The sequence below is a fragment of the Hypanus sabinus genome, chromosome 9 (assembly GCF_030144855.1).
Source record: "Hypanus sabinus isolate sHypSab1 chromosome 9, sHypSab1.hap1, whole genome shotgun sequence".
NCBI lineage: Eukaryota > Metazoa > Chordata > Chondrichthyes > Myliobatiformes > Dasyatidae > Hypanus > Hypanus sabinus.
This window is the reverse complement of record NC_082714.1, coordinates 90,782,216-90,796,319: the sequence shown is the minus strand read 5'-3', so window position 1 is coordinate 90,796,319 and position 14,104 is coordinate 90,782,216. Positions and strand designations below refer to the sequence as shown.

Below are 14,104 nucleotides of genomic sequence, written 5' to 3'. Positions count from 1 at the left end.
AGAGGGTCCTGAGGGTCACTGAGGACGTGAGGGAGTCCTGAGGGTCACTGAGGACGTGAGAGAGTCCTGAGGGTCACTGAGGACGTGAGAGAGTGCTGAGGGTCACTGAGGACGTGAGAGAGTCCTGAGGGTCACTGAGGACGTGAGAGAGTGCTGAGGGTCTCTGAGGACGTGAGAGAGTCCTGAGGGTCGCTGAGGACGTGAGGGAGTCCTGAGGGTCACTGAGGACGTGAGAGAGTGCTGAGGGTCTCTGAGGACGTGAGAGAGTCCTGAGGATCACTGAGGACGTGAGGGAGTCCTGAGGGTCACTGAGGACGTGAGAGAGTGCTGAGGGTCTCTGAGGACGTGAGAGAGTCCTGAGGGTCACTGAGGACGTGAGGGAGTCCTGAGGGTCACTGAGGACGTGAGAGAGTGCTGAGGGTCTCTGAGGACGTGAGGGAATCCTGAGGGTCACTGAGGACGTGAGAGAATCCTGAGGGTCTCTGAGGACGTGAGAGAGTCCTGAGGGTCACTGAGGACGTGAGAGAGTCCTGAGGGTCACTGAGGACGTGAGAGAGTGCTGAGGGTCACTGAGGACGTGAGAGAGTCCTGAGGGTCACTGAGGACGTGAGGGAGTCCTGAGGGTCACTGAGGACGTGAGAGAGTGCTGAGGGTCACTGAGGACGTGACAGAGTCCTGAGGGTCACTGAGGATTTGACAGAGTCCTGAGGATCACTGAGGACGTGAGAGCGTGCTGAGGGTCTCTGAGGACCTGAGGGAGTCCTGAGGGTCACTGAGGACGTGAGAGAGTGCTGAGGGTCTCTGAGGACGTGAGAGAGTGCTGAGGGTCACTGAGGACGTGAGTGAGTCCTGAGGGTCACTGAGGACGTGAGAGAGTGCTGAGGGTCTCTGAGGACGTGAGAGAGTCCTGAGGGTCACTGAGGATTTGAGGGAGTCCTGAGGGTCACTGAGGACGTGAGAGAGTGCTGAGGATCACTGAGGACGTGAGAGAGTGCTGAGGGTCACTGAGGACGTGAGTGAGTCCTGAGGGTCACTGAGGACGTGAGAGAGTGCTGAGGGTCTCTGAGGACGAGAGAGAGTCCTGAGGGTCACTGAGGATTTGAGGGAGTCCTGAGGGTCACTGAGGACGTGAGAGCGTCCTGAGGGTCTCTGAGGACGTGAGAGACTCCTGAGGGTCTCTGAGGACGTGAGAGAGTCCTGAGGGTCACTGAGGACGTGAGAGAGTCCTGAGGGTCACTGAGGATTTGACAGAGTCCTGAGGTTCACTGAGGATGTGAGAGAGTCCTGAGGGTCACTGAGCACGTGAGAGAGTCCTGAGGGTCACTGAGGACGTGAGAGAGTCCTGAGGGTCACTGAGGATGTGAGAGAGTCCTGAGGGTCACTGAGGATGTGAGAGAGTCCTGAGGGTCACTGAGCACTTGAGAGAGTCCTGAGGGTCTCTGAGGACGTGAGGGAGTCCTGAGGGTCACTGAGGACATGAGAGAGTGCTGAGGGTCTCTGAGGACGTGAGAGAGTCCTGAGGATCACTGAGGACGTGAGGGAGTCCTGAGGGTCACTGAGGACGTGAGAGAGTGCTGAGGGTCTCTGAGGACGTGAGAGAGTCCTGAGGGTCACTGAGGACGTGAGGGAGTCCTGAGGGTCACTGAGGACGTGAGAGAGTGCTGAGGGTCTCTGAGGACGTGAGGGAATCCTGAGGGTCACTGAGGACGTGAGAGAATCCTGAGGGTCTCTGAGGACGTGAGAGAGTCCTGAGGGTCACTGAGGACGTGAGAGAGTCCTGAGGGTCACTGAGGACGTGAGAGAGTGCTGAGGGTCACTGAGGACGTGAGAGAGTCCTGAGGGTCTCTGAGGACGTGAGAGAGTCCTGAGGGTCACTGAGGACGTGAGGGAGTCCTGAGGGTCACTGAGGACGTGAGAGAGTCCTGAGGGTCACTGAGGACGTGAGAGAGTCCTGAGGGTCACTGAGGATTTGACAGAGTCCTGAGGATCACTGAGGACGTGAGAGCGTGCTGAGGGTCTCTGAGGACCTGAGGGAGTCCTGAGGGTCACTGAGGATGTGAGAGTGCTGAGGGTCTCTGAGGACGTGAGAGAGTGCTGAGGGTCACTGAGGACGTGAGAGAGTGCTGAGGGTCACTGAGGACGTGAGTGAGTCCTGAGGGTCACTGAGGACGTGAGAGAGTGCTGAGGGTCTCTGAGGACGTGAGAGAGTCCTGAGGGTCACTGAGGATTTGAGGGAGTCCTGAGGGTCACTGAGGACGTGAGAGAGTGCTGAGGATCACTGAGGACGTGAGAGAGTGCTGAGGGTCACTGAGGACGTGAGTGAGTCCTGAGGGTCACTGAGGACGTGAGAGAGTCCTGAGGGTCACTGAGGATTTGAGGGAGTCCTGAGGGTCACTGAGGACGTGAGTGAGTCCTGAGTGTCTCTGAGGACGAGAGAGAGTCCTGAGGGTCACTGAGGATTTGAGGGAGTCCTGAGGGTCACTGAGGACGTGAGAGCGTCCTGAGGGTCTCTGAGGACGTGAGAGACTCCTGAGGGTCTCTGAGGACGTGAGAGAGTCCTGAGGGTCACTGAGGACGTGAGAGAGTCCTGAGGGTCACTGAGGATTTGACAGAGTCCTGAGGTTCACTGAGGATGTGAGAGAGTCCTGAGGGTCACTGAGCACGTGAGAGAGTCCTGAGGGTCACTGAGGACGTGAGAGAGTCCTGAGGGTCACTGAGGATGTGAGAGAGTCCTGAGGGTCACTGAGGATGTGAGAGAGTCCTGAGGGTCACTGAGCACGTGAGAGAGTCCTGAGGGTCTCTGAGGACGTGAGAGAGTCCTGAGGGTCACTGAGGACGTGAGGGAGTCCTGAGGGTCACTGAGGACGTGAGAGAGTCCTGAGGGTCACTGAGGACGTGAGAGAGTCCTGAGGGTCACTGAGGACGTGAGAGAGTCCTGAGGGTCACTGAGGATTTGAGAGAGTCCTGAGGGTCACTGAGGATGTGAGAGAGTCCTGAGGGTCACTGAGGATTTGACAGAGTCCTGAGGGTCACTGAGGATTTGACAGGGTCCTGAGGGTCACTGAGGACGTGAGAGAGTCCTGAGGGTCACTGAGGACGTGAGAGAGCCCTGAGGGTCACTGAGGACGTGAGAGAGTCCTGAGGGTCTCTGAGGACGTGAGAGAGTCCTGAGGGTCACTGAGGACGTGAGAGAGTGCTGAGGGTCTCTGAGGACGTGAGAGAGTCCTGAGGGTCACTGAGGACGTGAGAGAGTCCTGAGGGTCACTGAGGATTTGACAGAGTCCTGAGGGTCTCTGAGGACGTGAGAGAGTCCTGAGGGTCACTGAGGATTTGACAGAGTCCTGAGGATCACTGAGGACGTGAGAGAGTCCTGAGGGTCACTGAGGACGTGAGAGAGTCCTGAGGGTCACTGAGGACGTGAGGGAGTCCTGAGGGTCACTGAGGACGTGAGAGAGTCCTGAGGGTCACTGAGGACGTGAGAGAGTCCTGAGGGTCTCTGAGGACGTGAGAGAGTCCTGAGGGTCTCTGAGGACGTGAGAGAGTCCTGAGGGTCTCTGAGGACGTGAGGGAGTCCTGAGGGTCACTGAGGACGTGAGAGAGTGCTGAGGGACTCTGAGGACGTGAGAGAGTCCTGAGGGTCACTGAGGACGTGAGAGAGTCCTGAGGGTCGCTGAGGACGTGAGAGAGTGCTGAGGGTCTCTGAGGACGTGAGAGAGTCCTGAGGGTCACTGAGGACGTGAGGGAGTCCTGAGGGTCACTGAGGACGTGAGAGAGTCCTGAGGGTCACTGAGGACGTGAGAGAGTCCTGAGGATCACTGAGGACGTGAGAGAGTGCTGAGGGTCACTGAGGACGTGAGAGAGTGCTGAGGGTCACTGAGGACGTGAGAGAGTCCTGAGGGTCACTGAGGACGTGAGAGAGTGCTGAGGGTCTCTGAGGACGTGAGAGAGTCCTGAGGGTCGCTGAGGACGTGAGGGAGTCCTGAGGGTCACTGAGGACGTGAGAGAGTGCTGAGGGTCTCTGAGGACGTGAGAGAGTCCTGAGGATCACTGAGGACGTGAGGGAGTCCTGAGGGTCACTGAGGACGTGAGAGAGTGCTGAGGGTCTCTGAGGACGTGAGAGAGTCCTGAGGGTCACTGAGGACGTGAGGGAGTCCTGAGGGTCACTGAGGACGTGAGAGAGTGCTGAGGGTCTCTGAGGACGTGAGGGAATCCTGAGGGTCACTGAGGACGTGAGAAAATCCTGAGGGTCTCTGAGGACGTGAGAGAGTCCTGAGGGTCACTGAGGACGTGAGAGAGTCCTGAGGGTCACTGAGGACGTGAGAGAGTGCTGAGGGTCACTGAGGACGTGAGAGAGTCCTGAGGGTCTCTGAGGACGTGAGAGAGTCCTGAGGGTCACTGAGGACGTGAGGGAGTCCTGAGGGTCACTGAGGACGTGAGAGAGTGCTGAGGGTCACTGAGGACGTGAGAGAGTCCTGAGGGTCACTGAGGATTTGACAGAGTCCTGAGGATCACTGAGGACGTGAGAGCGTGCTGAGGGTCTCTGAGGACCTGAGGGAGTCCTGAGGGTCACTGAGGACGTGAGAGAGTGCTGAGGGTCTCTGAGGACGTGAGAGAGTGCTGAGGGTCACTGAGGACGTGAGTGAGTCCTGAGGGTCACTGAGGACGTGAGAGAGTGCTGAGGGTCTCTGAGGACGTGAGAGAGTCCTGAGGGTCACTGAGGATTTGAGGGAGTCCTGTGGGTCACTGAGGACGTGAGAGCGTCCTGAGGGTCTCTGAGGACGTGAGAGAGTCCTGAGGGTCTCTGAGGACGTGAGAGAGTCCTGAGGGTCACTGAGGACGTGAGAGAGTCCTGAGGGTCTCTGAGGACGTGAGGGAGTCCTGAGGGTCACTGAGGACGTGAGAGAGTGCTGAGGGTCTCTGAGGACGTGAGAGAGTCCTCAGGGTCGCTGAGGACGTGAGGAAGTCCTGAGGGTCTCTGAGGACGTGAGAGAGTGCTGAGGGTCTCTGAGGACGTGAGAGAGTCCTGAGGGTCACTGAGGACGTGAGAGAGTGCTGAGGGTCACTGAGGATTTGAGAGAGTCCTGAGGGCCACTGAGGATGTGAGAGAGTCCTGAGGGTCACTGAGGACGTGAGAGAGTCCTGAGGGTCACTGAGGATGTGAGTGAGTCCTGAGGTTCACTGAGGATGTGAGAGAGTCCTGAGGGTCACTGAGCACGTGAGAGAGTCCTGAGGGTCTCTGAGGACGTGAGAGAGTCCTGAGGGTCACTGAGGACGTGAGAGAGTCCTGAGGGTCACTGAGGACGTGAGAGAGTCCTGAGGATCACTGAAGACGTGAGAGAGTCCTGAGGGTCACTGACGTGAGAGAGTCCTGAGGGTCACTGAGGACGTGAGAGAGTCCTGAGGGTCACTGAGGACGTGAGAGAGTCCTGAGGATCACTGAGGACGTGGGAGAGTCCTGAGGATCACTGAGGACGTGAGACAGTCCTGAGGGTCACTGACGTGAGAGAGTCCTGAGGATCACTGACGTGAGAGAGTCCTGAGGGTCACTGAGCACGTGAGAGAGTCCTGAGGGTCACTGAGGACGTGAGAGAGTGCTGAGGGTCTCTGAGGACGTGAGAGAGTCCTGAGGGTCACTGAGGACGTGAGAGAGTCCTGAGGGTCACTGAGGATTTGACAGAGTCCTGAGGGTCTCTGAGGACGTGAGAGAGTCCTGAGGGTCACTGAGGATTTGACAGAGTCCTGAGGATCACTGAGGACGTGAGAGAGTCCTGAGGGTCACTGAGGACGTGAGAGAGTCCTGAGGGTCACTGAGGACGTGAGGGAGTCCTGAGGGTCACTGAGGACGTGAGAGAGTCCTGAGGGTCACTGAGGACGTGAGAGAGTCCTGAGGGTCTCTGAGGACGTGAGAGAGTCCTGAGGGTCTCTGAGGACGTGAGAGAGTCCTGAGGGTCTCTGAGGACGTGAGAGAGTCCTGAGGGTCTCTGAGGACGTGAGGGAGTCCTGAGGGTCACTGAGGACGTGAGAGAGTGCTGAGGGACTCTGAGGACGTGAGAGAGTCCTGAGGGTCACTGAGGACGTGAGAGAGTCCTGAGGGTCGCTGAGGACGTGAGAGAGTGCTGAGGGTCTCTGAGGACGTGAGAGGGTCCTGAGGGTCACTGAGGACGTGAGGGAGTCCTGAGGGTCACTGAGGACGTGAGAGAGTCCTGAGGGTCACTGAGGACGTGAGAGAGTCCTGAGGATCACTGAGGACGTGAGAGAGTGCTGAGGGTCACTGAGGACGTGAGAGAGTGCTGAGGGTCACTGAGGACGTGAGAGAGTCCTGAGGGTCACTGAGGACGTGAGAGAGTGCTGAGGGTCTCTGAGGACGTGAGAGAGTCCTGAGGGTCGCTGAGGACGTGAGGGAGTCCTGAGGGTCACTGAGGACGTGAGAGAGTGCTGAGGGTCTCTGAGGACGTGAGAGAGTCCTGAGGATCACTGAGGACGTGAGGGAGTCCTGAGGGTCACTGAGGACGTGAGAGAGTGCTGAGGGTCTCTGAGGACGTGAGAGAGTCCTGAGGGTCACTGAGGACGTGAGGGAGTCCTGAGGGTCACTGAGGACGTGAGAGAGTGCTGAGGGTCTCTGAGGACGTGAGGGAATCCTGAGGGTCACTGAGGACGTGAGAGAATCCTGAGGGTCTCTGAGGACGTGAGAGAGTCCTGAGGGTCACTGAGGACGTGAGAGAGTCCTGAGGGTCACTGAGGACGTGAGAGAGTGCTGAGGGTCACTGAGGACGTGAGAGAGTCCTGAGGGTCTCTGAGGACGTGAGAGAGTCCTGAGGGTCACTGAGGACGTGAGGGAGTCCTGAGGGTCACTGAGGACGTGAGAGAGTGCTGAGGGTCACTGAGGACGTGAGAGAGTCCTGAGGGTCACTGAGGATTTGACAGAGTCCTGAGGATCACTGAGGACGTGAGAGCGTGCTGAGGGTCTCTGAGGACCTGAGGGAGTCCTGAGGGTCACTGAGGACGTGAGAGAGTGCTGAGGGTCTCTGAGGACGTGAGAGAGTGCTGAGGGTCACTGAGGACGTGAGTGAGTCCTGAGGGTCACTGAGGACGTGAGAGAGTGCTGAGGGTCTCTGAGGACGTGAGAGAGTCCTGAGGGTCACTTAGGATTTGAGGGAGTCCTGTGGGTCACTGAGGACGTGAGAGCGTCCTGAGGGTCTCTGAGGACGTGAGAGAGTCCTGAGGGTCTCTGAGGACGTGAGAGAGTCCTGAGGGTCACTGAGGACGTGAGAGAGTCCTGAGGGTCTCTGAGGACGTGAGGGAGTCCTGAGGGTCACTGAGGACGTGAGAGAGTGCTGAGGGTCTCTGAGGACGTGAGAGAGTCCTCAGGGTCGCTGAGGACGTGAGGAAGTCCTGAGGGTCTCTGAGGACGTGAGAGAGTGCTGAGGGTCTCTGAGGACGTGAGAGAGTCCTGAGGGTCACTGAGGACGTGAGAGAGTGCTGAGGGTCACTGAGGATTTGAGAGAGTCCTGAGGGCCACTGAGGATGTGAGAGAGTCCTGAGGGTCACTGAGGACGTGAGAGAGTCCTGAGGGTCACTGAGGATGTGAGTGAGTCCTGAGGTTCACTGAGGATGTGAGAGAGTCCTGAGGGTCACTGAGCACGTGAGAGAGTCCTGAGGGTCTCTGAGGACGTGAGAGAGTCCTGAGGGTCACTGAGGACGTGAGAGAGTCCTGAGGGTCACTGAGGACGTGAGAGAGTCCTGAGGATCACTGAAGACGTGAGAGAGTCCTGAGGGTCACTGACGTGAGAGAGTCCTGAGGGTCACTGAGGACGTGAGAGAGTCCTGAGGGTCACTGAGGACGTGAGAGAGTCCTGAGGATCACTGAGGACGTGGGAGAGTCCTGAGGATCACTGAGGACGTGAGACAGTCCTGAGGGTCACTGACGTGAGAGAGTCCTGAGGATCACTGACGTGAGAGAGTCCTGAGGGTCACTGAGCACGTGAGAGAGTCCTGAGGGTCATTGTCAATCACACACAGTGCAGGGGCTGAGGCAGGGATGACAAGTGAGAGAGATGCAGAGCTGTAAGGAGATTAGTGAGAAATTGAGGGAATCCAGATAAAGCAAGAGAGTGGGGAGGGAGATGAGTGAGAGAAAGAGAGATAAGCAAGAGGGGGTGAGGCATAGTGAAAGAGACAAAGATTGTAGTAAGGAGAGAGATGGGAAAGGAGAGAAAGGAAAGTGGAGGTGGGATTGAGCAGGAGAGGAGAGAGACGGGGAGATGGAGGGGAGGAGAGGAAAGGAGAGAGAGTGAGAGAGGGACAGAGAGAATGATAAAGAATGAGAATGTGAATGATACAGTCAATTCACAGGTTCAGGTCCTGAACCGAATTTTGGAGCCTTTAGATGGGATGTTGCAATGGTTAATGGGATGAGACGGTTAGAATGTGGAGTGTTCTGGTCGCCTCATTATAAGAAGGGTGTGGAAACTTTCAAGGGGGTGCAGAGGGTGCTGTCTGGATTAGGGAGTGTGTCTTACAAGGAAAGGTTCTGCGAGCCAGGGATTTCCACTATGGATCAAGGGAGGGGAGAGGAGACTTGGTAGAAGTGCGCAAGATGATAAGAGGCACAGATTGAGTAGAGAGCCAGAAACTTTTTCCTCAGGGTGGAAATGGCTAATAGGAAGGGGTCACCATTTTAAGGTGATTGGAGGAAAGTTTAGGGGCAATGTTAGAGGTTGTTTCATTGTACATAGAGTGGTGGCGTGTAACACACTGCCAGGGTAGTGGTAAAGGCCCATGTATTAGGGACATTTAAAACACTCTTAGGTTGGCACAAGGATGAAAGAAAAATGGAGGGCTATGGAGGAGGGAAGGGTTAGATTGATCTTAGAGTAAGTTAAAATATTACAGGGCTGAAGGACCTGTACTGTACTGTTTGATGCTGTATATTTGCAGGGAAAGGAGAATCTGCTAAATGACAGGTCTTTAAATGTGCGTTATTAGGAGTAGACAAGGGCAAGGATGGCAGATTTTGGAAACCCTGGCTGATGAAAGATACTGATTAAGAAAGAAAGGAAGGCATACACTGTGCCCAAGCAATCGGTGAATAGTGAATCCCTTAACGACAAGAACTACTCTTCTTGTAGTCATCAAAAAAGAAGTTAGTAGACAAACTGAGGATATGAATACCATCCGGCAAGCAAAGTGAAGTGGAATCCCATGAGATTCTTCAGATATACGTGCATGAAGAGTAAAAGGGTGGCTAAGGGGAGAATAGGTACCTTAAAGATCATCATGGCTGTCTGTATGGGAAGGAAAGGAAATGGCTGAGACTTTTAATGAATATTTCTCTTCAGTTTTTACTGTGGGGAAAATTATGGAAGTTAAGAAGTGGGGGAAATGTGTGGTACAAAGTGCTGAAAGAACACAGCATCTATCGAGGGGAGAAACAGTCAAAATTTTGAGCTAGAACTGGGAAGGAATGGGGCAGATGCCAGTTGTCTTGGACCACAGATAAATTAGCAGTGAGGAGATATTACAGTCTTTAAAGTGTATTCAGGTAAGTAAATCCCCAGGACCTGACCTGGTGGGAAGCTAGAGAAGAAATTGCTAAGGTCCTTGCAGAGATTCTTGCTTCATCTGTGACCTCAGGTGAAGTTCCAGAGGACTGGAGAGTGCCAGATGTGATTCCATTGTTATTAGAGGGTAGCAAAAGCAAACTTGGAAACCACTGGTCATTGCGTCTGACATTGGTGATGGGTAAATTGCTGGAGGGGATACTGAGGGGCAGGTTCTACTAACATTTGGAGGTACATGGTCTGGTTTGGTTACGTGTGGGAAGCCATGTCTTTCAAATCTCCTAGAGTTCTGAAAGGAGTTAACCAAGAGGGCATACTGGTCTGGTAAGTTAAGTCGCATGGGATTTGGGGTGGGTGGGGGCGAAGTGCGGATTCGGTTCATGACAGTGGTAGGAAGCTGAGGCTTGTTTCTCAGAGTGGAGGTATGTGTTTAGTACAGGGTAAAAGTACATAGTCTTTTTCCCAAGGAAGGGTTGCTGAAAACAAGATAAAAGGAGAGAGAGGTGGGAGAAATGAGTGAGAGAGAGAGCAGGAAAGAGGGGGAGAGAGAGCGATAAGCAAGAAAGAGAGGGAGTGCAAGAGAGAGAGAGAGAGAGGAAGAGGCAAAGTAAAGAAACAGATTGATTATAGTAAGGAGAGAGAGATGGAAATGGAGAGAAAGCGGGCATATATTTCAGGTCACAGGCTGGAAAGCGACATTGGGGCAGTTTTTTTCTGGTCCTGAACTCCCTCCCTTCAATCTGAGGCCAAGTTGTTGGGGGTGGGGGGCAGGAAGCAGTTCCCTTACCCAGGGAGTGGAAGAGCTCAGGTCCAGCAAACTTGCCCTCGAAGAAAACGGTGTTGTTGGCGGGATTGAATGCGCGACACATCCTTAGCAGCACCACTTCCAGTGAGCCTGTGGTGGACACAGTAAGCAAGGACATTAGCCTAGTCCAGCACCACAGAAAGCATCCTATCCAGATGCACCATGGCTTGGTACGACAACTGCTCTGTACATGACTGCGAGAAACTGCAAAGAGCAGTCATGTGCAGCTCAGCACATCATGGAAACTAGTTTTCCCTCTCGGCTTTGGCCGACGCTTCCTACTGCCTCAGTAAAGCAGCCAGCATAATCAAAAGACCCCACCCACCCATCCCGGTCATTCTCTCTACTCTGCTTCCCCCTCGGGCAGAAGAACAGAAGCCTGAGAACTCATACCACCAGGCTTATGGTAACCTGGTGCGGAGGGGAGAAGGCTGCTTGTGGTATCTCCTGGCCAGTTTGTTCCTGGCCAAGTTGGCCTTTCAAGGATACAGGCAGCAGGCAGACGAGGGCCCTAACCACCTTTTCTGGGGTTGTATCTGTGCCTTGGTGTCCTTGGAGAAAGGGCAAAGTTCAAAGTAAAATAATTATCAAAATGCATATCGTATATGTCACCATGTACAACTCTGGGATTCATTTTCTTGCATGCATACTTAATAAATAAATCATGGGTATCTGCCCCCCACCTTCTTTTCCAGTCCCGATGCCAGAAACATCAACTGTTTATTCCCCTCCATAGATGCTGCCTGACCTGCTGAGCTCCCCCAGCATTTCGTGTGTGTTGGAACACTAGGGTGGCAGAGTAGTTTAGCGCTAACTGCGATTACAGCTCCAGCCACTACCTGGGTTTGATTCTGCCCCTGTCTGTAAGGAGTTTGTACATTCTAACCATGACCATGTGGATTTCCTCTGGGTGCTCCAGTTCCCTCTCACCTTCCAAAACGACATATGGGTTAGGGTTAGTAAGTTGTGGGCACACCACGTTGGTGCTGGAAGCATGATGACACTTTGGGCTGCCCTCAGACAGCCTTGGATCTTCCTTTCTTTAACCTCCATTGAATCTTGATTAACCTGCTCTGGTGAAGATGAACATCTCATGGCTTCTCCACCCTCTGCCTGAGGGTAGAAACTCTCCTGCACTCCTGTCCACAGGGACATACCAGGTCAGCTGATCTGTGTCGACAGGGTCTCTGATCATGTCTCACCTGCTTTCAGCAGCACGATCTGGTCATTCTGGCAAAGGTCCAGGAAGCCGTCGATGCGTTTGGCAAACTCCACCACATACTGGATTGCGCCAGTGATGGCATGGGCTGATTTCTGCCACATCTCCGCGATGGACTGGTGGTGGGAGGAGGGAAGGGGTGGAAGAGAAAGGAGGTTTGTTGGAGTGGAGGGATGTTGGAGGAAGGGTGGGAACAGGAGGGGTTTGGAGGAGAGGGGCATTGAAAGAATGGGAAAAGATGTGAGTGGAAAGATGTAGTGAGAGAAGCAGATATTGAAAGAGTGGGGATGGGACAGGGGCAAAGTTAGAAGGGGAGGGGAGAAAAGAAGGGCATGGGGTGAGATTGGAAGAACAGCCAGAAGAGCAAGTGGCAGAGGGAGATAATGAGAGGGAAAGAGAGGGATGGAGGGAAATGAGGGAGAGAGAGGAATAAAAAAGTGAAAAAGAGAGGGAGACAAACAATTAGTAAAATATGAACGACTAAACGTAAGTTGAACAATAGACTGTGGGATACTGTGTGGTCACTGCTGAAATATAGAAACCGCAGTAGTTAAGATGAGCATAGCAAGATAGCACAAGATCCCTCGTCACCGCCCCTCCCACAGTACAGCACTCCCTCCTCACTGACAGCCCTCCCTCTTCATCACCACTCCCACAGAATAATTGTCACCATCCTTCCTGCATTGCGACTCTCCCACCTCACAGCCCTCTTACAATGAGGTGCTCCCTCCTCACTGATTCAGCCACAGTGTGGCTCTGTGAGTGACAGATTTGGACAGTTTATTCCTGGTCAATGAGAAGTCTGTAGCGTGTGTGCTGCAGAGAGAACTGACCTCTGAATCAGAGACCCCCACACAGACCCACCTTCTTCTGGTAGCTCTCGATCTCCGTCTGTGAGAAAACCTTCCAACGAAGGGCGTTCAGCTGTTCGGGCAGAAACTGGCAGGTCTCCCGGTGAGACTTAACCACGTTCTGGATCACACGGTCTGTGTGGAGTGAGAGGTCAAAACTGGAGTGATACACTGTCACAGCAATACATACTCAGACATACAGTGCCCGTTAATACACATATCTATTCAGCAGGAACTCAATGCATAAAAGCATGCGGACATGGTCAAGAGGTTCAGTTGTTCAGACCAAACATCAGAATGGGGGAAGAAATGTGTCTAAGTGACTTTGACTGTGGGATGATTGTTGGTGCCAGATGGGGTGGTTTGAGTATCTCGGAAACTGCTGATCTGGGATTTTCATGCACAACAGTCTCTAGAGTTTACAGAGAATGGTGCAAAAAACAAAAAAAAACATCCATTGAGTGGTAGATTTGTGGGTGAATGAGAGAGGTCAGAGGAGAATGGCCAGACTGGTTCAAGGTGACAGTAACTCAAAGAGCCATGTGCTACAACAGAGGTGTGCAGGGGAGCATCTCTGAACACTCAGCACATCGAATCTGGAAGTGGTTGGGCCACAGCAGCAAGAAGACCACAAACATACACATAGTGGCCACTTTATTACGTACAGGAGGAACGTACTAAAGTGATCACTGACTGTTTTACAACACACACACACACACACACAAACACAGTGATACACACACTAGAATGATGCACAGGACCTGTGTGTGCTCACTGTCACACAGTATCCATGCGTGCTCCCGCGGTGACTGACATTCTGGTCTCACACGCACACAAAACCTTCAAGCAGAGTGGAATCCCTGCTGGGGGAGTGGTAGGGTGATTGGGTGCAAGTAGGGTGATGGGCTGGAGTGAGTGGGATGGGGGGTTGAGTTGTACATATGTGTGGGCAGAGTAAGCGGTCCCAAATGGGTGTGGCACCCCACTTACCCAGTTCTGAGCTCAGTGCACCACCCTGGAGTCGCGGGAAGCCAGACCGGGTCAGGAAATCCGTCCCTCCTGCTGGCTTCACCTCCACCAGCTGCAGGCCAGGCTGAGGCAGTGGTGGCGGCTGTGGTACCTCTACTGCGCAGTAGGGATGAGCTCTGACCTCAGGCACTCCAGTGCCGGGGCCCTGTCCACTGGGGAAGGGGTCCTGGGTGAGCTTACTCTGGCTTAGTGCATGAGGACCGGGGCAGTAGGTCAAATCTGGAGCCTCGGGCTTGCCTGGCTGCCTCTCCTGTTCCATGCGATGCCTTTGAACCTCAGCGTGCAGGTTGTCTCGCTGTTTCTTGGACATGCGGCCAAACTTCACAGCTGGAAAGAATATGAAAAGGTTCCCAACTTTGTACAAGTATCACCAAAGCTGGCTGCACATGTGGATATCATGGTTAAGGAGGCACAAGGGAAGATCACCAGACCATACAACATAGAAAGAGAATCAGGTCATTCATCCAAATGAGTCTGCTCCACCATTTGATTATGGCTGATTTATTATTCCTCTGCAGCCCAATCTTCTACCATTTTCCCATAACCCTTGACACCTTGACTAATCAAGAAATCACCTCCACATTAAAGATATTCAGCGCCTATAAAAGGTTTTCAACTCCTTGGAAGCTTTCATGTTTTA

The 14,104-nt window shown here is 53.9% G+C and overlaps 1 protein-coding gene across 1 annotated transcript in view; it reads right to left on the bottom strand.

Annotated features, from left to right (window-relative positions):
- Positions 1-14,104, bottom strand: part of LOC132398862 (nuclear receptor ROR-alpha A-like) — a 179,632-nt gene that overhangs the window by 24,297 nt on the left and 141,231 nt on the right. The window contains exons 5-8 of the mRNA XM_059978698.1: positions 13,426-13,791; positions 12,449-12,570; positions 11,568-11,700; positions 10,348-10,455 (exon numbers count right to left, since the gene is read on the bottom strand). Of these exons, the coding sequence (XP_059834681.1) occupies positions 10,348-10,455; positions 11,568-11,700; positions 12,449-12,570; positions 13,426-13,791 (729 nt within the window). The remainder of the gene's footprint in view (positions 1-10,347; positions 10,456-11,567; positions 11,701-12,448; positions 12,571-13,425; positions 13,792-14,104) is intronic.